The sequence below is a fragment of the Symphalangus syndactylus genome, chromosome 4, assembly GCF_028878055.3.
Source record: "Symphalangus syndactylus isolate Jambi chromosome 4, NHGRI_mSymSyn1-v2.1_pri, whole genome shotgun sequence".
Taxonomy (NCBI): Eukaryota; Metazoa; Chordata; class Mammalia; order Primates; family Hylobatidae; genus Symphalangus; species Symphalangus syndactylus.
Genome location: NC_072426.2, coordinates 157,131,623 through 157,156,572, shown reverse-complemented (window position 1 = coordinate 157,156,572; position 24,950 = coordinate 157,131,623). Strand labels below are relative to the sequence as shown.

The 24,950-nt window shown below is 40.9% G+C and overlaps 1 protein-coding gene across 9 annotated transcripts in view; it reads right to left on the bottom strand.

Moving 5' to 3' along the window:
• The window catches only part of STOX2 (storkhead box 2), a 226,206-nt gene that overhangs the window by 24,521 nt on the left and 176,735 nt on the right, over positions 1–24,950 (bottom strand). The window contains exons 1-2 of one of the 9 annotated variants that reach the window (XM_063637666.1): positions 10,193–10,805; positions 9,967–10,086 (exon numbers count right to left, since the gene is read on the bottom strand). The exons of 6 other annotated variants lie outside the window; for them this stretch is intronic. In XM_063637666.1, coding sequence (XP_063493736.1) covers positions 9,967–9,991 — 25 coding nt within the window. In that variant the 5' untranslated portion in view covers positions 9,992–10,086; positions 10,193–10,805. Of the gene's footprint in view, positions 1–8,626; positions 9,393–9,966; positions 10,087–10,192; positions 10,806–10,844; positions 11,030–24,950 lie in introns of those variants that run through there. 2 more of the 9 variants (XM_055276515.2, XM_055276512.2) reach the window with 2 other exon arrangements.

Sequence of the window (24,950 nt, the reverse complement as noted above, 5' to 3'; positions counted from 1 at the left end):
GACTGTTTTAGCCCAGGAGTTTGAGACCAGCCTGGGCAACATGACGAGACCCCATCTCTACAAAAAAATACAAAAATTAGCCAGGCATGGTGGCACGCGCCTGTGGTCCCAGCTGCTTGGGAGGCTGAGCTAGGAAGATCACTTGAGCCTGGGTGGTTGAGGCTACAGTGAGCTGAGATGGCGCCACTGAACTCCAGCCTAGGCAACAGAGCAAGACCCTGTCTCTAAATCAATAAATACATAAGAAATGGGTAAAGATTGGCTGAGTGCTGATGCGAGCTGCAGCAGAGGTGGGAGTTGGGAAGTTCACCTGTTTGACTCTGCCCTCCCTACAGCAGGCCCTACAGCTCAGGCACTGACAGTCTGAGACACTGGCCTGTAGTTCCTTCTCTTTCACTCCACCTCCACTGGATAGGACAGGGGCACTGAGGCCAGCTTTCTTACAGAGGTGCTAAGTTAGCCACATGGACCTGAAAGTCACCTGGGATGATTTTTAAAGTCATATGAAAAGGAAGATGGGATCAGCTGGCAAAGAGGGAGAGGATCAATGCAGATTTCAGAAACTCTGGGCTTGGGTATCACTTGAGAGGTTAATACCTTCTAACGTGTGCCTATTATATAACTGAGAACATCTCAGAAGATGAAAGATACAAAAATACTAAATATGATCCCCAAAATGCAGGCCAGACTATTTCCAGATTTTTGTATAGGTCATAAGAGGAAACTCGAACTCTGTAAAACAGAAATGACTATTGGCAAAATTAACTGCTTTGGTTTACATCATGCTTGTCCTTATGGGTTTAGCTGAAACAGTTTGTTTGGTTTCACTGCCATATTCTCAGTTAATTTCTTTTCATTCATTGCAGGCAACTCCAAGAGGCAGCATGCTTTAAGTGTGTCTGAATGGCATTTGCTTTGGAAAAGCTCAGTTTCACTATAATAATGAATATGGGCAATAACTTTTAACTCAGAATGTAGAAAAAAATGGAATTTGGATGTTCTAAATAAATATCTCTACCTCATCTCATTTTTGTGCTGCACTAAGATATATTACTTTCAACTCCTTTCCCATCCCCAACCCCATCAGCAATCCTGTCTACACCCAAATGCTTCCTGGTCTGTCCCCTGGATTCTATCCCTGGAGCTCCCTTAAACTACCATCATCTCTCACCTGGTCCCTCATAAGAACCTGACGATGTTCAGCCTTCCCTCCTGCCTCCAACACTCCCCTCTCCACAGAGCAGCAAAAGTCCTCTTAGGAAAACAAAAAACACACCACTTCCCCGCATAAAATCCTCCAGGGACTGCCTACTGCACTTAGAAGAGAAGCTGAACTCCTTGGTAGGCCTACAAGGGCCCACATGGTCTAAGCCTGTCCACCCAACGCTAGGACCACTCCCCACCTCCATCCCTACTTGCCACTCACAACCTCCTCTGTTCTTTGAACATGTCAGGCATTTCCTCAACTCAGGGCCTTTGTATTTTTTGTGCCCTTGGCCTGGGATGCTCCTTGGGTTGACCTTTCAAGACTGGCTTTTCATGCTTTAGGTCTCAATTCAAATGGCACCTCATCAGAAAGCCCTAACCTGACTGTCTGGTCTACTGCCATTCCATCGCAGCCGAGTTTACTGTCTTCTCTCCCTGCATGTGTGCATGTGGGTTTGGTTCACTGGTTTACTGTCTGTCTCACCCACTTGAATGTGTAAGCTCCATGACAGAAGGCAACGTGAATGCCACATTTCCAGCACCTAATGATGTGGTGCTTACCCAACAAATATTTGTTGAAAGAATGAATATCCATTTTTAACATGATAATCTAAGGAATTTCTTAGCCATCTTAAAGGATTGTAATTTTATTAATATTTTTGCTAAATAATAGCAAACAAAAAGAGAACAAATAAGTTTAGCCATGCAATTTCTAAGACTCCCCCAATTAACTGCATGAGAAATAGGCCTCTAAACACAGCAGTTATGATAGAAAAATAACTTTGTAATACAACTATTATATAGCAATAAGTAATTAAAAATTAATAAAAATGAGTAAATTTTTTAAAAGAATAATTATATATTAAGTGAAGTTTAGAACATGCATTTCAGATCTGTATTAAAGGAATCACAGGTGTCTTTCAACACAGCATAAACATTATTCAAGTTTACCATAACCTTCTGTGGATCTTACATAAACCTGCTTAATAAGCCAACTAGTCATTTTTAAGATATGCTACTAGAAAATTCTTCCAACTACTGGACCACATTTATTTCTTCAAAGAAGAAAAAAGAGAATGTAAGTACTGCTAAAATATTGTTGGTCACGATAATCTACATAATCTACAGAAACTACCATATTTTTCATGAAGTCTGAATTATAACTTACTTGTCTATAATTTATAGGATGGATTTTTCTATCGTCAGAATTAGCTCAGAACACATTCAAAACGACAGCTCATCTTAAAGCACATTGGCACTTTGTCAGCTAAAAAATTCTTTCTAAACTGCTATAATTCTGTCCTATTGTTCTAAAAAAGGAGTAGATACGTTTTAGTTCAGCTTTATTTTCTTACAAACATCCATTTAAGTACAGTGCTCAGAGGACTTTTGTCAAATCTAGGCTATTTCAGATAAAACCAAACTCAGTGCCTTGGACAGAGGAAGCATTCCATAGATTTTTAAGTGAGCTTAAAATGTGAAAAGACATGAAAATATTACAATTGTAAGTAAACTTCTGTTTTAAGAGTATTTAACATTTAAAATGCATGAGTGAAAATGTGGATACTGCTTTCATGTGAGGTCATTGTCAGCTGACTGGCATGAAGAGAAAAAGTAGCCGGGTGGATGATGAGGGGCGTGGAAACTGGACCCCCCTCCAGGAGAGGCGGAACAGCCCAGCCAGCAAGGCGGTGGGGCCAGGGGTGGGGGGGCAGGGGCAGCATGCTGAGCCCAGGCAGCCTGGGGAGCTGAGCCTGGGGAGCTGCGGCAGGTTCAGGCTCCCCTGGGGCAGGCTAGTGGTGAGATACAGAGAAAAATAGGGGCCAGATCCTGGTTGACAAGACAAGAAGGCTTAGATCTTATTCTTGATGCTGACGGGGCACTGCCCATGTTTTCATACAGACAAATCACATGATATGCTTGTATGAGAAAATCACTCTCGTGCAACTGTGGAGAAAGAGCTGGTGACTCCTGAAATCGCTCGCAACGGACAACAGGCAGAGGTCCTGCAGACGCCAACCTGCTCTTGGATTGTCTACAGCTAGTCACCCCTACCTCAGGAAATAGCTTTATCAAGCGCATCCATTTTCACTATTTAAATCCCTCTATCTATTTTCCCCTTCCAACTTTTGGCCCGTTATTTTAGTTGGAGTTATTTCAAAAAAACTCTCTCTCACATAATTCATCCTTTCAAGAACTATCTGAATGCCTATTATACATCAAATACCTTTAAGCACTCAAGTTCGAAAACTGTTCTTATCTCGGTTCTATTTGTGCAAAAAAAAAAAAAAAAAAAAAAAAAAAGGACTATTATAAAGCCCTGTCCTTTATAAATGGCATTTTCACTTTTTGCAGTCATTAACTGAGGTTCCAGGAACTCCTCAGCCTGTGCACATGCAGGAGGCCAGCACCACTCCTGGGATGTGACTTTCACGACAGCTTACACTTGCTCCTTCCTGGGTGACATCGGTGGCTTTCCAAAAGATACCTGCTACAGAAGCCAACATAAAACTATGTCATTTCATCTTAAAGCACCCATCCTCATACAACTGTGTAAGAAAAGGAAAGCCAGAATTTCCCCAGGCGAACTGCATCACAGTGAACAGCCTGGAAAGTACCAGCCTCCATCCTCTATCTTAGCTTTCTTTAAATAATTTTTTTTTCAAGCACCAACATTCCATATGAATTACCCTGTTTTCCTTTTAAGGTACTATTTTTCATTGCAAATGTTAATGTAATCTATTCTCTGGGTTGAAGAGTTATCTTTGACATTAATGAAGTTCTTGTACCAAAACAACCCACTTACGAATGTGGTTCTGAAACTGTACTAGTTTATGATTGAGAAATTCCCAATATAAAAAAAAGCATTCAAGAGATATTTTGATAAGTACTCAGTCTCTTAAAACACAATACAATTATCTGCTCTGCGCCTGTTTCCTCATCTGTAAAATGAGAGTTTGGATGAAATGATTTCAAAGATTCCTTCAGGCTCCTAAATCCTATGATCCTCTATTAATGCAGCAGAATTCTGGCATAAAAGCATCATATAGTACGGGTGTCTAGCTCTGCTTCCATCATGCTGGGGACACTATTTTAACACTCATCTGATCTGAAAAAGTTGGGCTTTAATTTTCAAAGAAATGGCTCCATATACTGGCTAGTAATTTTTTCTTTCCTTACAATAAAGGCTTCATCATTTTCTCTTTCTAAATTCAAAGTCTTGCTCAGCTTTGTTCCTCAGGACTAATGTGTGCCCCTTTTGTTCTCTGTACAGCCAAAATTAACAAGCAAGTTAGAATGATGGATGCCAATAAAATTACCACAAGTAGTGGATACTGTGATTCCTCATAAAAATAGTCAAACATGTCTGTAAAATGCACTATGGGCACGGGGACAACACAACTCTATTCCTCTCAACAAACTCTTCAGAAAGCGATTCTGTTGCCAAGTTTTATCTTAAATGCCCTTGGGCTTGGGGAAATCACCCGCTTTCTGGGGTTGCAGTTAACTGAACAACTTCTCGGATGCAGCACCTCAGACAAATCTTGTGTTTTACAATTTAATTCAATTCATTAACCCCAATTTTATGTATTAATGCTGTTTGGCTCTTTTAACAGAAGGCCTACTACGATATTTTTTAAAAAGCTGCTCTAAAAAAAACCCCACATACTTCTTTCTTATGCGCTCTCTTGAAGACCACAGCACCCATCCGGTGGGGGCAGAGCAGACGGCTCCCATTACCTCACATGCTCGCGTTTTAAGCAGCTTTCCTTTGAAACCAGATGACTATTCTTGACTTTCGAATGTTTGTATTTGACATTCAGAAGAAAACCAGCAATGAAAAGGCACTTTTACTAGTTTACTGTAGGTTTGTTTCAAATGCCGCTCATTTCAAAAGTTGAAGGCTGAGCCTGATGGCAATAGTCAACTGAAGGCAACAGCATAAAAAAGGAATTTTAGAATATTTAGAGATTCCATAACAACTTTTTAAACGTTTCCCAATGCTTTACTTCAACACCTAATGGGTATCTTAAAGCAAGTCCAATTCCTAAGCTATTATTTGAGTAAATCATTTCAATCAAAAGAGACCATAAACAGAAGACACTCATTAATCATACTGAAATACTGGTGTCCATTAGCTATTACTTACTAAGAAACTTCTAATGGGAATAGAGTTAAACAAGAGTAACCATGGTGGCTAAGGGCACCCAAAAGAATGAGTTAACATCCCCCACATCACCCAAGCCTTTGTGCTGATCAGTCTGGCTAATGCCACTATGTGAAGTAACGAATTAATTGGCTCATTGGTCTACAGAAGAAACTCATGATCTTCCCAGGCCGCAACCCTTCGTTAGTCATATTAGCTATTGCTCTTGTTACTGAGATTTGACTACAGGTAAAAGGTTATCACAGAACAAGCAGAGACAGACAAGGCAGAAAGGGTAGAGCATCGGGCAGAAAGGGGCCATCCTCGCGGGCAGGGGTAGGTGAGAGCGCCCTGGCCAAGAGCCACCTTCCCCACCACCAGAGGTGATTCGTGATGTCTCCGATAGGAACAACGAACACTTTTGTTGGACCATTTAGCTATTTGCAATAGACGCACAGCAGAAAAGGTAGGATGGAATATGAGCCCTGGGACCGATCAGGTTAATTCCGTAATTAACGCCTTTGCTAAGGCTCCACGCTATAACCCATCAACCACGCCCACGGTGGTATGTGTCAGGCACCTGAAATAAAACCTAGCCGAATGCTTTTACACGGCAGGTCCTCAAATGCTTGTAGAATCAAAAGGTCCTACATACATAGACAAGAAGAGGCAAGGCCCTGCTACCTTGCAAGATGTTTTCCAACACCAGCTGCCACTTGTGCTCCAGTCCTTCAACCGGAATGAAGTTAAAGCCACTTACCAACAGGGATAAAATCATGATGAAATACCAGTCCTAGATGATAACAATTAGTAAGATCTCCCAGATGTCCTGAAATTCTGACCAACAAGAGCGCCTGTGTAATATGATGTCTTCTTTTTCCTTAAGTGGATCACATAGGACAGAACATAAATTCCTGTTTTAAGCCACCCTGTACTTCTCTTTCATGTTCATTCTGCAGCATAACCTGGCCTAACACTAGACATTAGATGCTGCGATTTCCACTGATGATATTTCCCAACTTCAGCTTAATAAATCAGTCTAACAACTCTAGGTAATACATTCACTTTCCCTCTTTTTAAGTCAGAATCACCAGAGCTGTTTCTCAGCCTTTGCATTCTCTGCTTTACCAGTTTAGGGATGACAACTGCAGTGGGACTGATTTCTGTAAAATACAATTGTAATAGGACAGGAAGGCCTAATTAAATAAACTACAAATATGGACAGGTTGACAGTTCCCAAATTACAACAAAATTACACCGATTGACTGCTACCAACCAACCCCCCTAAAACCGAACACCCTCCTACCCCTTCCAGCTGCCATGGAGGCCATTATGAAAGGACTATGTCAGAATTCAGAGGCATGAAAGAAAGGATGGGGGATCAGATCAGATACACAGAGGAAACTTCCAAGTCACTGTACAATTAAGTAACTTTTCTCTCTTCAATTCAGCATTACAAGATGGTGGTAAAGGCCATGGGCTTTGTAGTCAAAACTTTAGGTTCAGAGCCCAGTTCTGCTCCTCATTGGTTGTGCGATTTGGGGCAAATTATTTAATTTTTTGAGTTTCAATTTCTTCTTTTGTAAAGTATACATAATCACGTTTACCTTGTAGACTCACTGAGGGGATTAAATGAGATAATGGATGTTGAGTGCTTACCCTGTCCCTGAGACCTAATACATGTTTAATAAATAGTAGCTAGTATTAAAAATATCTTCCCTGGCCAGGCGCGGTGGCTCATGCTTCTAATCCCAGCACTTTGGGAGGCCGAGGCGGGTGGATCAACTCAGGTCAGGAGTTCAAGACCAGCCTGGCCAACATGGAGAAACCCCATCTCTACTAAAAATACAAAAAATGGGCCAGGCGTGGTGGCAGATGCCTGTAATCCCAGCTACTCGGGAGGCTGAGGCAGGAGAATCACTTGAATCCGGGAGGCGGAGGTTGCAGTGAGCCAAGATCGTACCATTGCACTCCAGCCTGGGAAACAAGGAAAGACTCCGTCAAAAAAAAAAAAAAAATCTTCCCCAAGCCCATCTAGATTTATCCAATTTACCCATTTACAGTGTTTGAATTTCCACCAAGGGAAAATTTGTTTGGTCCTAAAAATAAGCCTTTTTAAAAAACTAAAATATCTTTGGGAAGGCTAAGAGTGCAGAGGTCTTTCTTATACTAGTATGAAGTAGTTTAATCAGATTACTTTAATTAGATACATAGAACACATAGCATTTGGGATGCATCACCAGGCTGGGAGTGCAAACATGCATCACACTAGGGAGTTTGGAGAGAAAAAGGCACTAGGAGATGGGAAATAGTGTGGACAGAGAATTACAAGGATATCAAAGGATGTTGACCTATTTCAAAACTTAGGTTGGGCCAATCCATTACCTAAGAAAGGGAAAGGAAACTCAATAAGTAGTCTTAGTACTAAACATCAGTGACACTAGGAGTTAAGTAATTTCTGATATGACCTGAATTATTAGTAACTATTTTGACTCTCTCTTCTAAGGAAAATGTCCTGTAGGAGTGAAAAAAGTGACTTTCACGTAAACTCTCCGAATTCAGCACACTCCTTATAACTTAAGGATGGCTTGTCCAATACAATTCAAGCAAACCGTGATCAACGTTCATATTTAAGGGCCTTACATGCTCATTTGTCCTTAACGGCAACAGTCCTTTACAAGCAGGGTAAGGCAGCTTTCCTGGCTGTGACACTGTCTCAAGGTAAGAACCATCACAACTTCTAGAGTGGCATGAGTGACTCCTGAGGTCCACCTTAGCCTGAATATACCCTGTGAAGATTCTTAAAATTAGCAAAACCAGATCATTCTAACCCTCTATGACCAAAAAAAAAAAAAAAAAAAAAAATTCCTGCTTTTTAAACTGCCCCTCTTCCTATTCAACTATTTATTGAAAGGTTTCCATGTATAGGGAACTGCTAGGAGATGTAGATAGCAGAAAAAAGCATAAATCTTGATCTCTGCCTTCAATGAGATTACAATTTAGGTGAGAATACAAGATACACATGTGTGAAAATATAAACCATCATGAAATATACACATTGCTGTTCAAAACACCCTTAGAAGAGCTATACCAAGAAAACACATGAATGACTAGAAAATTAACTCTATAATGGGAGTTTCAAGGATTTAGAAATGACCTCCTGTTGGGGTGATTAGGGAGAACTTTCCAGGGGAGAGAGATTTGGAGTAGGTCCTTAAGGACGGGTAGAATCGATGGGTGTGAGGACATGATGGAACTATATTTGCAACATACCATGCTTGTGTTTTTTCTGACCAAACATCCTTTAAACCTGACTCAGCATCCTCAACGGTGCTCTGAAGATGCAAAATGCTATGCAGAAAGAAGAGACGTCCGACAGTGAAGAAAGGAAACATGCTCTCTTTTCTTCTGTGAGAGGGTGAGCTATGAGATGGATGTGACTGCGAAGAGAAAGAAGATGTTCAAGGGGTCTTGAACATCTGCCTTTAAAAATGTTCTAAAAATTCTTACCAATTACATACGGGATTCACCACTCTCAGAAATATCTTTAACAGTCCTGAAACCATCCATGTGATGAGGGGTAAAGCCACGCTTTCAGATGTGCCAAGCCTCACTTTGGAAATGAAGCAGGTAATGTACTTTTGAGGACCAAAATTTTCCATTTTGTTGTCATGTTTTTTTAGAAAGCTTTTGTGTGAAAAGCCCCTGGATGTTGTAAGAAAACAGCTCTGTCATAATCTGAATCCTAAAGCAGACTATGATGAACTATGCTTACTTCCTTAGCAGTTAACAGCAGCCTCAATATGATGTTAGTCTTGGAAACAGTCCCTGGGCACATAAATCAGGCTTTCTTGGATTTTAGTGCATTGCATGTAGGTTAACAGGCCAAACAGTACACAAAATTTCAGGCACTGTATATTAATTGGTAAGAAAAAATGTCGAGGCCGGGCACAGTGGCTCATGCCTGTAACCCCAACACTTTGGGAGACTGAGGCAGCCAGATCAACAGAGGTCAGGAGTTCGAGACCAGCCTGACCAATGCGGAGAAACCCCGTCCCTACTAAAAATACAAAATCAGCCGGGTGTGGTGGCGTGTGCCTGTAATCCCAGCTACTCAAGAGGCTGAAGCAGGAGAATCGCTTGAACCTGGGAAGCGGAGGTTGCAGCGAGCTGAGATCGCACTATTGCACTCCAGCCTGGGCAACAAGAGCAAAACTCTATCTCAAAAAACCAAACCAAACCAAACCAAACAAACAAACAAACAAAAAAAAAACCCAGGAAAAATGTCAAATACTATTTACTGAATGCCTCCCTCAGAGCAGCGAGCGAGATAGATATACAGCTGAGGGAAATCTGGGGCAGTCTGATTATTTCCTATTGCTGTGGACTTCTCGGTTCCCATGAGCAGCGCTGGGATGACCCGTGCTGGTGAGGTCATGTGTGGTGGACAGTCCACAGGAGGAGGACCCGGACTGCCTAAGATTGAGGCTGCGGGAGGAGCGGAACAGCAAGACTTCTCAGAGGACCGTGCACCCTCTTCACAGGTGGTGCTGACATTTCACCATATTCCTTCGCACACAACAACTCTTGAAATAAAAGCAGGGGAAACCTACCTGGCCCTTTCTGGACTGGCTCCATCCCCCAGGTAGCGTTGACGCTAAAGCCTGGTGCATGCTAGGGAGCTGCATCCAAGCACAAGAAGGAGCCAGTAACAGAAATGGACGTCCTAGAATCTGGAATAAGAAGAAAGAGTAAACTTTCAAGTCATAGTATCCTAAATGAGCATTTCAGATTGGCTACTGAGGGCCCGTGGAACACAACAGGAATCTGGTACTTTACCTTCGTAGATCTACTTTTTAAAAATGAGTTCCAGAACTCTCAGCTCTTCTTACAATTCAGGGCTTGAGATACTGGTACAAGTTCAGTTCAAAAGCTGGCAAAAGGCACCTTAAAAAGGCTCTCTGAATGTACTTTGCTGGTAACGTTTTGAGGAGGGAAAAAAAAAAAAGGAATCCTCTTTACCATTCTTTTATCCTATTAGCATGGAACAGCTGGAATCCTGTTCCATGCCTATCCCATACATCACAGCCACTTGCTGAGCCAACATCCCACTGCAGTGCCTCGGAATCTGCAGTGTCACTCCTCTTCTGCTTGTTCTCTGCAAAGTGAAGTCACAGGGACGGATCAGCCAACCTGACTTCTCACTGCCCTGCCCAGAATCCTTTGTGAACTGAAATGAGTCATCGCTCCAAGAAAAGCTACAGCCTCTGTTTGTCTGTGCAGTCTCCTTTGTCTGTGCAGTGCAGAGACGCGAGGTCGGAATGTACCCCAGGCGCGGGGTGTCGAGGGGCATATTCTCCTCTCCAAGGGGCCCAGGTCCCCTCCCATGCATTAGCACCAACTCACATGAAAAAGGTAAAAAGGGCACATACCTCCAGATGCTTGAAGAGAGAACACACACATTAAAATTGATCTGGCGTCATATACTCACCAGTCCGTAATTAGAGACCTGCCACATTTTCCTATTTTGTGTTAAGGCTGGCTTTGCATTGTGACGAAGGACGCATCTCCCTCCTGTGTGTAACAGGCGGTTCTACTGTACACTGTATCAAAGTTTAGCTGCAGTGAGCGATTTGTCATAAATTCCAGTTGCCGTGCAAGTCTTTGCAAGCCTGGGTCTTGTCATTCCCAACACACAGACGTCAGGCTCGCAGCCCGGGCAGCGGTGGAGCTCAGCCAGCACCAGCCAGTGCGGCTTCTGCCGCTGCGAGGAGGGCGGCGTTGGGAATGAGGTCACTATGTCAGGAACTCGCTCTCAGCAGGAGCCTCTCCTGCGCTTACCACACAATTCCAGTCTCACCCAGAAGTAGGATTCGTGGGATTTGGGGGGTGGCTGTTTCCTCCGCTTTTTCTTAAAAACGTCTACGGCTAAGATCAGCAAGGTGAAAATGAATGACGTATCTGCATAAAAATGTCCTTTTCATTGCACTACGGGTGCCACGCTCATTGTGAACCCCAGGCTGAATCACTCATGCGTACACCTGTGGACATGCATTTACACACCGACACACACACACAGAGGAACTTGTGCCAGCAGAGAAAACATTTAGTCTTTATTTAGAGTGCAAGAAGCAACACGTAAACATCTCAGGAGGAAAACGGGGTCGGCAGTTGAGAGAGAGGACAGAATGGAAGGAGTAGAGCAGCCACATAAAACCCGAGAAAAATGGAGTCGGAGAGGCCAAGGAAACGAATCCCATGGCAGTGGTACTGCTACTGCCAAACTCCCAAACCGCGTAACACCAAAACAGGCACCGCTCGCTGCTTCCGCTCGGGATCCAGATAACCGAAAAATTATCTCATTCTCAGAAACCCACAGAGGTGGGTGGCAGATGACTGTGCAGCAAATTCTCCCACATCCTCATGAATCCAGCAGCTCAGCTACCAGGGGCACAAAATGTGGGGTGCCAGCAAAGATGGGAAATGCACTGAAGCTCTTCATAAGGCGCCCCCAAAACTCAGAGTTACAGAGGTCCCCATGTGGGTCTCCCGGCTAAAATCCTGAGAGCATCCTATCCGCTCCTGACTCTGGTGATTCAGCCTGTCCTCCAGAACCTCCCCCAACAGAGCTCAGGCTCTGGCAAAGGCCCCCCTGCGAGTTGAGTCCAAGTCAGCATCTCTTGTCACCCCTGCACAGTGACGTCCATTCTGTCCTCGGGAGGCTACAAAACGTATAACCCTCTTCTGCGCCATCACCCATCCGATAGCTACAAACACTAACCAGGTCCCCGTGCCCAGATCAGCTCTTCTCTAGCTGCCTAGAGTCTGGGACACTCCGCAGGCATGCAGACTATATATTCATCTACTGATCCACTGAGATGCTTGCTTTGAATGTTATTAAATAAAACATCTTCCATGCCCTCAACCACCTGACGCTTTTCACATCCTCTGCCCTCCTCGGGTCCCCCCTTTGCTCTGGTCTGGCGTATCCATTTCCCTCCAACGATGTGGCATCCTCCTGCTAAATCCTCCCTGTGGCACCATCTCCTCCCTGTCCTGGACTATCTGTCACCCTATGACCCCCTTGAGAATGTGTTCCACACCAACTGCTACTGATGCACTTTTTAACAGCCTCATCGATTTTACCTTGTATGCTTGATCAGAAGCATATAAGGACCTAATAGGCCATATATAGATGAAAACATACATGCTTGGATATTAGAAATTATGACTACATTATTATTTATACGTTCTCATCCCTTTTCTTCAAGTATTTGTTTTTTTTCTTTCTCCACATACTTAACCAAATATGGTCTTGATTTTCCCTTCTAGTGTATTATTTTCTCTCCTCTTTGATAAGCCACTAGCTTCTCATCCATGCCACAGACTGAGCCTAGGACCCAGCACCAGGGCCTCCAACCAAAGCCACTCACCCTTCATCAAACCTCTTTAAGTTTGGCTGTGTTGTTGGTTATAAATCCACCCAAACCCATGTAATCCAGCCCATTCCTGTCGGGCATGGTCTGATCACTGTAAGGTCAGACAGGGTGCCTGATAAGCACACGCACCTTAAGAATGCAATGATGGAAGCATATAACAAATGTATTACAAATTAAGATCTAAACAGACATATCTGTAGTCGTGGCAATGTAAGAGCCTTCTGGGAAGCCCTGGGTCACTGTAACACCTCCTGACAGTTAAAGATACAAGTTTCTTCTATGATCTATGAAAGGTTAAATATGTGGAGAAAGAAAAAAAATCCAAATACTCGAAGAAAACGGATGAGAATGTACAAATAAAAATGTAGTCATAATTTCTAATATCCAAGCAAGCATGTTTTCATCTATATATGGGCCTAGTATGTCTGTACTAAGAAATTTACATAATCTTCACAAGGACTCTGGAAGTTAAGTAATGGTATGATCCCCACTTAAAGAGGGGAACGCTCTTCCTGAAGCTCACAGAGCTGGTAAACGGCAGAGACGGGATTTGAACCCAAGGCAGCTGGCTCTCAAGTCTGTTCTTTCAGCCACTGAAAGTCAGTTTTACCGTTTACACTTTTATGTATGCTGTTCTACAGACTTGCTACATCCTCTTCAACAACCATTGTTGTTGTCGAAAGTCTGTTCTTTCAACAACACGTGCTACCTCTTGATTATTAAAAAAGCCACTGTAAGCAAAAAAATGTTAAAACCTATATCTCAATTTTTAAATTTAGATTGAACACAATCTGCTTACTTGGCGCATGGACCAATGAGGTCAAGTTCACAAGTGGGGTCTCCCGTAGAAGTTGCTTCTGCTGGGGTCTATGACCCCTAACGACTGCCCCTGAGTAGACTTTTATTGAAGGACCATGATAAAGAATGTACATGGTCAGGGAAAACCACCACAAGCTCATCTTGCTGCCCTACTGAGAGTACGATGGGTTTCATAATGGACACTGTTGGCCTCCACTGAGAAATAAAGACAAGAAAGGTCTGCTGATGCTTTAGATCTCGGTATCTGATGGCAAGATGAGCTCAAGAATCACATGCAGCCATCCCTCCTCCTTGCCCCGTGCCTCTTGCATCTTTGAATAACAGCTTTGGTGTTACAGTAGAGATTTACAAACATCACACTGAGGACCGCAGAGGTGATTTGCTCAGTTGATGAAGTGTGGGCAGAGGTTGTGCTTGGCACTTGCCTGCATCCTTGGCAGCAGATTAAATATTAGTGCCACATAGTGACACAGGGAGGATCTTAATAAATGCTTGATGACTAACGGTCTCGCACGCTCTTGGAGCTGCTCCACTTGAAAAAGCAGAGAGCAATAAACACCATTAAATCAATTAAAAATATTTATCAGGTCCCTAACTGCAAAGTCCTATGGTCAGTTCAGGAATTTAAATATTAATCTTTAAGGTTGTATACATACGGAGTATATAAACCTTGGTGCACACTCTCTCATGGACAAATGACATGGTGTCTGCCCTCAAGAAGCTTCAAATGTACTTGAGGAGGTAAGATCCTCACATATAAAAAGTGCAAAAATACAAGGCAGTGTATTTCAAAGGGGAGGAACAGGAAACCAGTGCCCCCAAGAATTTTGAAGAAAAGAACCAGGGTCGAGCCATGGCTTCCAGGGAAAGGCAAACTTGTTCTAGAATCTGGACAAGTGAAAGAAACAAGAAAGCACAGCCCATATGTCATAACACAAGCTCCACGAGCAGGGATGTTTTTTGCATGTTTTGTGTTTACAGGTAGATCCCTGAAAGTGCCTAGCCAACAGCAGACCCTAAATCTATGCTGAAGGCAGGAGAGGACTGACCTGCAGAGGGGAAGCATGGACAAAGTGTTGAGGTGTGGATGGGAGGGAGGTGGGGATCATAAAGCAGGCAGGCCTGCCTGGGGCTAAGGGTTCATTACTGGGAAGTAGCGGAAAAGGAGGCAAGAGGGGTGGCCCAAGGTCAGATTCAGAACGTGGCGCACAGTGGCTCGTGCCTGTAATCCCAGCACTTTGGGAGACAGGAAGATCACTTGAGGGCAGGAGTTCAAGGCTGCAGTGAGCTATGATTACACCACTGCACTTCAGCCTGGGAAAGAGAGCAAGATCCTGTCTCTAAAAATTAATCAATTAAAAAAAATTTAAAGAACAGTCTTTAATGGGTAGGAAAATGGCCCATTTGATATTTGCAATGAATTTCACTCGGCATTTGCTAGACGGCCATCAGTAAGTCTCCTCCCACAGAAGCATGACACCTCCATTCTCCAAAAACATTTATAAGCTCATGGCAGCTCCCAGGAGGGAAGGGATGCTGACAATATGGTCAGATGCAGCTTCCCCCAGGGACTTCTCGGCCTCCTATCGCAACTCAGAAGTCTGCGGTGTCAAAATTCTCTCCCCTTTTCAAGACTGCACCAGTCGGGGAGAAAACAATCCTAGTCTGTGACAATATTCCACTAAACCTCCTTTCGAGTCAAAACACACTTATAAAATACAGCACATGAGATCCTAGCGTGTGGCTGAGGTCAGAGCAACGATGAATGAGTACCGCTCCTATATTCACTGTTCAACATCAGCATCTATGTCATTCAAGGCAAAGAGGGAAAGAGGACCAGGAGAGTAAAGATGGTTATTTCTGATATGCAAAAAGTGCCATCAAGGAAGCATGGAGGGAACTGAGAGGTGCTTCAGGAAGGAAGAGGCACTGAGGTGGCCCCACAGGATGGGCGAGTAAAGGGGTGGGGAGAGGAAAGATGAGAGTGTCTTTCCAGGCAGCAAGGCGGTATGAACAGAGACGATGTGCTTACACAGTCTAAGATGTTTTGGAGAATGGCTGGTGGTAGATTCAGCATGGCTGGGTTGGAGGGATCTATGAAGGAGATTGGTAGCAACGAGGCCAATGAGTCAGTCAGGCTGGGATGAAGATAACATTAAACACCTGGCGAATGGCATTAAAGGTTTCTACAGGGCAGACGTTCCTCATGCTGAATGTTTAGGTTATGCAGGCAACAGGGTATAGGATGCATCCAAAGGAAAAGATAATTACTGAGGCAACGTAAAAGCCTACTGTGAGAGAGTGAACAAGATGTAAAGAGTGCTTAACCAGGGAACAGAGAGAAGCAGAGAGACGTGAGATAACTTTCCTATTTCACAAAAGTGCTATCCGACATTTCCAACATGAAATACTGGAACGCTATCAGAAATGCATGAGTTTCACAACGCACATAACACTACCTGCCCAGAATCTATCGAAAAGACTGTCTGTGCTATAGCAGTAGCCTGACATTTGGAGTACTGCCCAGGGTAGAATATTAGCACCAACTGAGAAATAAAGGGAAGAGGAGAAATTCTCTAAACAAAAACCCCTGGGCACCAATAACAGATTAGACTTTCTTAGTTGCATAAAATTGATTAAAAAAAAAAAGACACAAATTAAAAACTCAACAAAAGCAGTTTGGAAAACAGAAAGTTCCTACATTTTCAGGGCCTTTATAGCCCAGAATTGACTAAGTTAAATGCATGTTTGTAACAGTGGAAGAAACCATTTCAATTAAGTTGGGTAAGATTTCCTTGCACTGTATATGCAAGGAAACTAAATATTTTAAAAAACACACTTGGTGTTCTTACAAGTATTAGAGAGCATCACTATGAACACGAAGTGAAGAACATGGCTATTCTGATACTTAAATTCTCAAAAGTCTTTGGATCGGTCAATTCTCATAGGATTGGGAACACTGAATAAGTGCAGGTGAGAGCTGGAGGAGACACGAGAAAACATCTAGTACATCATCACTTGATCGAATATAATCCTAGAGCCCAAAGTGGGAAGGTGACTTGCCCAGGTTGCAAAGATTTACTAGCAAAACCAGAATTAGCACTCAGGTCCCCTGATTCTCAGTGCAGGTGTCCCTCCATTATTCCACAACACCTTGTAAAATGTATTGAAAGAAAAGTCAACTCTAAGGCTTTTCCAGATGCACTCTGTGTTTTGTTTTGTTTTGTTTTGTCTTGTTTTGTTTGAGACAGAGTCTCGCTCTGTTGCCCAGGCTGGGGTGCACCAGTGCAATCTCGGCTCACTGCAACCTCTCTTCCTCCTAGGTTCGAGTGATTCTCCTGCCTCGGCCTCCCAGAGTGCTGGGATTACAGACGTGAGCCACTGCGCCCAGCCACAGGTGCACTTTGGATAAAATTATAAATTAAGTATGCAGATATCCAATTTTTTCCATACCACACTGTGGCATAAACTATTTTTCTGCCCTAAGTTGTTCTAATCAATATCCAAAGGAGACACCTAAGGAAAAGATGAAAGTAAAATGAAAAAAAACTGAGGAGCTTGTGATTTTTCAGTTAAAAAGCCAGATTCTAAATTGGCTGTTTTAACATTAAACAATAAGAAAACGATGAGACAGCACAGAAAAACGAAGTGTTGCCCTTCTCCATTACAATTTTATTACACAGCATTTGGATTTACAGACTATTTATTTCCAACCTACTGGGTTAAAACATGCCTGAGTGTATCTCAGACGTTTCTATCTCGTATCTAGCATTTAAACTGCAGAGGATAATGATGGAGGCCAACAGAAGCCCCCAATATGCAGAGAAAAAACAATTAGATTCTACTGTGAAGACGCCCGGAAATTCATACAGTCTATGCATTCTACTCTGTAATAGAACCCTGATTGTCCTAATAACAAAAGTTTAAAATTTTGTTTACAATGAACACCATTCAATATTACTTTCCAAAATTTACAAGTGAACTGACCCTTTAGGGAGACCATCCACATTCATCTTGAGGTTGTATAAACCTGCCAGTGTACGGCCCCAATCCCTTGGGACAAATATGCTCCCAATTTGAGAAACAACAACTACATCTAAAAATACGCCCTAAAAATGGTATTTCCCAATTAGTTTTCAAAACTATCATCGGTATTTCTGTTGCTTTAAACATATACTGCTATTGAGTCCTAGAGCTCTTTTAGCTGGAATTAGTTATAAGGTCAAAGAGCTGAGAAACTGAGTTACTTTGTCCCTGGCTTATTTAATTAGAACTAAGTTATCCTCTCTGTGGGTTGCATTCCTTCTCTGCAAGATGGAATCGGGAAAAAAATATGAAGGTTGCAAAGGCTGCCATATTTTTACAAAGCAGACATAGCAATAGAATAACCTCTGATCTCAAGGTGCTTCCAATTAACTGAGGAATGAAAAGTAAACATACATGAAAAGAAAGTATCACAATACTTCTAAAAAAAAAAAAAAAAAACTATGAATAAGAGGGAAAAAAAATCCACTCCAAACTAAGTCCAGACGGAGCGTAAAGTAAAGAAATACTGGCCAAACATTCTCATCACAAAGCTGAACTCGGCATGACCAGGCTGAATTTGTACTTTTCACAGTCCCCAGTTGAACCAGTTGGAAGGGGCAAGCCACAGTGGAACACCCAGTTCAGGGAGGTTTGCAGGGACCTTCCAAGGGCTGCTTTCCTGACACCTCCGTATCCGGGGACAGACTCCTAACATCCACCTCTATCCCTACTGACAAGAATGACAACAGGATCCGGACTGTTGTGTTCACCTGGTGAAAGTATAGTTATTTTCAGCACCCTAAAACAATCCAATATTCGCTGGTTTAAAAATAAACATTATTTGGGCTTTGCCCTCCTCTATACCTTTTGTATCACGGTCACAAACTTCTACCCTCCCACTAACATCTTTAATGTACATTGGCCTCATCCTCAGTATCACCTCCCTATAGCACCTCATGGAAGTTGGATCACGCATTTTTGTTTATAAAGCTAGAAAATGTCATAAAATCCTGAAGTCAAAAAGTAAAAACTAGTCATAATTTCTTTTATCTCTCCGAATGAATAAAAATCACATAATTTGTTTTCTAACATCACAGTGATTATACAATCATCTATATTTGTGCTGTCAAATAGAGTAGCTACTAGGCATGTGTGGCTATTTAATTATAAGTTAATTTAAATTAAATAACACTAAAATATTAGTTCCTCAGGAATAATACAGGCCAAACATTCTCATCACAAAGGTGAACTCAGCATGACCAGGCCTAAAATATTAGTTCCCGAGGAATTAACATAAGACCTGAAATATAAGACCTAACAATATATTTAGAATCTGGATTTTTAACTAAAAAATCATAAGCTCTCAGTTTTTCTCCTTTTACTTTCATCTTTTCCTTCCTTGTCTTCTTAGGACATCGATTAGAAGAACTTAGGGAAGAAAACGTTTATGCCACAGTGTGGTATGGAACTTTCTGAGGAATGAATATTTAATTTTATTTAATTTAAATTAATGGAAAATTAGGAACTAATATTGTTAGTTCCTAATAATATTTAAAATAATAATAAAATATTATTTCAAGTGCTCAATAGCTACATGTAGCTAGTATTTACAATGCTGGACAGAGCAGATACAGAACACTGTCATCATCTCAGAAAGTTATACTGGACAGTACTCATCTGGTTAATCAATAGGCAATCACAAGAATATCAGTGATATGGTTTGGATCAGTGTCCCTGCACAAATCTCACGTCAAATTGTAATTAATTCCCAATGTTGGAGGTGGGGCCTGGTGGGAGGTGACTGGACCATAGGGGCAGAGTTCTCATGAATGAGTTAACACCATCTCCTCGGTACTGTTCTTGTGATAGTGAGTGAGTGAGTTATTCTGAGATCTGGTTGTTTAACAGTGTATAGCACCCAGCCCGCCCCCCGACCTTTTTCTTTTTCCTGTTCTGGCCATGCAACAATGCTGGCTCCCTCTTTGCCTTCTGCCATGACTGTAAGTTCCCTGAGGCCTCACCAGAACCAGATCCTGCCATGCCTCCTCTACAGCCTGCAGAGTCACAAGCCAATTAAATCTCTTTTCTTTATAAATTACCCAGTCTCAGGTATTTCTTTATAGCAATGTGAGAACAGAATAATAAAATCGGGTACCGTTCACTTTTGCCAAGAAAACTCATATTTTTAACATAATTTTGAAAATTAACATATACAAAATTGAGGCCTCTTTTGATGCACAGATTCTGTAGGTTTTAACACATGTGTAGATTTGCCTGCTTGCCATCACTCAGGATAGAATCAGATACGGAATTGCTCTATCACCCCAAAGAACTCCTTCATGTTGTGCCTTACACACTTTGAATCCCTGGAAACCACTGATATGCTATTTTTCCTTATCATTTTGCTATTTCTAGAGTGTCATATAAATGGAATCATATAGCATGTAACTTTTTGAGACTGGCTTCTTTCACTGAGCCTAATGTTAAAATGTATCCATGCTGTTGAAAGTACTAGGAATGGGATTGCTGGATCATATGGTAAGGATGTATTTAACTTCATCAGCAACTACTGAAGTAGGATTGCTTTGGCTATTCAGGCTGTTTGTTAGTTTCTGGAGGCATCACATTACCTGACTTCAGATTATACTACAAGGCTATAGTAACCAAAATAGTATGGTACTGGTACAAAAATAGATATGTAAATCAATGGGACAGAATAGAGAACCAAGAAATAAAGCCACATAACTACAACCAACTAATCTTTGACAACGTTCACAAAAATATACAACACTGGGGAAAGGACACCCTATTCAATCAATGGTGCTGGAGAAATTGGAAAGCCAATATGTAGAAGAATAGAACTGGACTCCTATCTCACTCCATATACAAAAATCAAATCAAGATGGATTAAAGATTTAAATATAATACCTGAAACTATTAAAATCCTAGAAGAAAACCTAGGAAAAACTCTTCTGGACATTGGTCAAAGCAAAGAATTTATGACTAAGTCCTCAAAAGGAAATGCAACAAAAACAAAAACAGACAAATGGGACTTAACTAAACTAAAAAGCTTTTCACAGCAAAAGAAATAATCAACAGAGTAAACAGACATCCTACACAATGGGAGAAAATATTTGCAAACCATGCATCCAATGGAGGGCTAATAGCCAGAATCTACAAGGAACTCAAATAACTCAACAAGAAAGAAACAAGTAACCCCATTAAAAAGTGGACAAAGGACGTGAACAGACATTTTTCAAAAAAACAGGCAAGAGGCCAACAAACATATGGAAAACATCACTGGTCAACAGATGTTGTGAGGGTGTGGAGAAAAGGAAATGCTTATACACTGTCTGTGGGAATGTAAATTAGTACAACCTCTATGGAAAATAGTATGGCGATTTCTCAAAGAACTAAATACAGAACTACCTTTGATCTAGCAATCCCACTACTGGGTGTCTACCCAAAGGAAAAGAAATTATTTTACCAAAAAGACACCTGCACTTGTATGTTTATTGCAGCACTACTCACAAGAGGAAAGATATGGAACCAATCTAAGTGTTCATTAGCAGATAACTGGACTAAAAATGTGATACACACACACACACACACACATGAAATGGAATGCTACTCAGCCATAAAAAAGAATTAAATCATGCTTTTGCATGCAAAAGCAGCAACATGGATGGAACTGGAGGTCATTATCCTAAGTGAAATTACTCGGACAGTCAAAAACTGTATTTATAGTACAGTTATAAGTGGGAGCAGAATCAGATATGGAATTGCTCTATCACCCCAAAGTACTCCTTCATGTTGTGCCTTACACACTTCTAATCCCGTGGATACATTTTAACATTAGGCTCAGTGAAAGAAGCCAGTCTCAAAAAGTTATTGCAGAGTGGAATAACAGACATTAAAGACTCAGAAAGGTAGGAGGGTCGGAGGGGAGTGAAGGATCAAATACTACCTATTATACTACCTGTTATACTGCCTATTGGGTACAATGTACACTGTTTGGGTGACGGTTACACTAAAAGCCCAGACTTTACCACTACACAATATATCCATTTAATACAACTACACTGATATCCCTAAATCTATAAAAATAAAAATAAATTTTAAGAAACTACTGAACTATTTTCCAGACTGGCTATACAATCTTGCATCTAACTGGCAATGCTATTCTAGGAACTTTTTCTGTAAATTTCTTGGGATTATCTATATAGTCAATCAAGCTGTTTGCAAATAGGCAGTTTTATTACAGCTTGTAAGCCCTTCATTTCTTTTTCTTACCTTATTCCAATGGATAGAAACTCCAGTATCATGTTCAACAGGAATGGTAAACGTGAACATCCTTGCCCTGTTTCCAGTCTTAAACAGAGGGTATTAGGTCTTTCACCATCAAGTATGATGTTAGCTACAGGTTTCTTTTTCTTCAACTTTTATTTTAGATATGGGGTATATGCGCAAGTTTGTTACATGGGTATATTGCATGATGCTGAGGTTTGGGATTTGAGTGACCCTGTCATCCAGGTAGTGAGCATAGTACCCCATAGGTAGTTTTTAATCCATGCCCTCCTCCCTCCCTCCCCCTCTAGTAGTCTGCAGTGTCTATTGTTATCATAGCTGCAGATTTTTGTGGACGTTCTTTATCAGGTCAAGGAAATTTCCTTTTAATCCTATATAGATTGTTGAGAGCTTTTATCATGAATGTATGTTGAATTTTGTCAACTGCTTTTTCTGAATCTGTTAACATTACTGTGTGGATTTTTTCTTCTTTGGTATGTTAATATGGTAGATTACATTGACTGATTTTCTTTTTTTTTTTTTGAGATGCAGTCTCGCTCTGTTGCCCAGGCTGGAGTGCAGTGGCGCAATCTTGGCTCACTGCAACCTCTGCCTCCTGGGTTCAAACAATTCTCCTGCCTCAGCCTCCTGCGTAGCTGGGACTACAGGTGTGTGCCATCACGCTCAGCTAATTTTTGTATTTTTTAGTAGAGATGGGGTTTCACCATGTTGGCCAGGATGTTCTCAATCTCTTGACCTCATGATCTGCCTGCCTCGGCCTCCCAAAATGCTGGGATTACAGGTGTGAGCCACTGTGCCCAGCCCTACATTGACTGATTTTCAAATGCTGAATTAGCTTTACATTCCAAGCCTAAATCCACTCGGTCATGACTTGTTATTCTTTTTATTATTGCCTAATTCAATGTACTAACATTTTATGAAGGCTTTCTGCATCTACGTTCCTAAGAGACATTGGTCTGCAGTTTTCTTTTACTGTACTTTGTCTGGTTTGGTAACCCGGATAATGCCGGCTTCACAAAACGAGTTGGGAAGTGTTGCCTCCTCTTTTATTTTTCGAAAAATATCTTATAGAATTGATGTCATTTCTTCCATAAATGTTTGGCAGAGAATTCTACCAGTAAAACCATCCAGACCTGGAGTTTTTTAGGTTTTGATTTTTGAGTTTTTGGTAAAGATTTAATTATAAATTGAATTTATTGAGATATAAAGGGATATTTTGGGGTGAGTTCTGGTAGCCTCTTCTTTCTAGGATTTGGTCCATTTCATCTATATTGTTGAATTTATGTGCACAGAGCTCTTGATGGTATTTGCTTATTATATTTCTGTGGGGACTATAGTGATAGGCCCTCTTTCATACCTTACATTGGTAATTTATGTCATATTTCCTTGTCAATCTGGCTAGAGGTTTATCAGCTCTTGATATACTTAAAAAACCAGACTTTTAATTTTATTGGTTTTCTCCACTATTGTTGTTTTCAAATTCACTGATATCTACTCTTATCTTTATAAAATTCCTTCTTTCTGCTTGCTTTAGACTTGTTTTGCTCTTTTTCTAGTTTCTTTAGGTAGAAGCTTAGATTGCTCATTGCAGTTCTTTTCTTCTTTTCTAATATGAGGGTTTAATCCTCCATATTTCCCTCTAAGCCCTGCTTTAGCTACTTCATATGAATCATGATATATTGCATTTTCAATTTTGTTCACTTCAAAATATTTTCTGCTTTCTCTGAGACTTTGATTCAAAGATCACTTAGAAGTACGTTGTTTAATTTCTTAGTATTTAGAGATTTATCAATTATCTTTCTTTTGTTGATTTCTAGTTAAATCTCATTATGGTAAGATAACTACTTTTGATTATTTCAATTCTTTTAATCATTTTTAGGTTTGTTTTATGTCTCTGGCTATCAACCATTTTTGTGAATGCTCCCTGAGGATTTTAAAGGAATGTATATTCTGCTATTTGAGGGAGGAACACTTTATAAATGTCAATTAGCAAGTCTGATGGTATTGTTCAGTTTTTCCATATCCTTACTGCTATTCTATCTACTTGTTCTTGCAATTATTGGGGGAGCTGTGTTGAAGCCCCTAACTGTAATTGTCCATTTTTCCTTTCAGTTCTATTCTGTTTCATGTACTTTGAAACTTTGTCATTAGGTACATACACTTTTTTATGCTTATTATGTCATCATGGTGAACTTACCTATTTTTCTTTATGTAATGTTCTTCTTTATCCCTGGTAATTTTTCTTACTCTACAGTCTACTATTTCTGATATTAATATGGCCCCTCCAGCTTCCTTATGATTAGTGTATATCTCTTTACTTTTTACTTTTAACACACTCATTTCATTATATTTAAAATGTATTACCTGTAGATAGCATATCCTTTGGTCATTTAAAAAAAAATCCATTCTGACAATCTCTGTCATTTAATTTGTATGTTTAGATCATTTATATTTAATATAATTAGTTATACATTGGAATTTAAATGTACCCTTTATTATTTATTTTAGGTTTCTTCCCTCATTTTGTTCCTGTTTTTGCATTCCTACTTTTATTTGAATTATTTGAATATTTTCAGTGCTCTATTTTTATTTATCTACTGAGTTTTTACTATATTCCTTTGTATGGTGTCTTTAGCTGTTGCTCTACACATTTCAATGTATATACTTAACTTTTCACAGTCTACTTAGAATTAATATTTTACTACTTCAAGTGGTAAATCTTACCATCATTTTAGTCCCTTTAACCTCTTCTCTTTATGTTACAATTGTCATATGTGTTACATCTATATACAATGAAACTCTAACAATGCTAGAATATTTGATTTCCATTATTATACATATATATATTTTTTGACACAGAGTTTTGCTCTGTCACCAGGCTGGAGTGCAGTGGTGCAATCTCGGCTCACTGCAACTTCTGCCTCCCAGGTTAAAGCAATTCCCCTGCCTCAGCCTCCTGAGTAGCTGGGACTACAGGCGCCTGCCACCACGTCCAGCTAATTTTT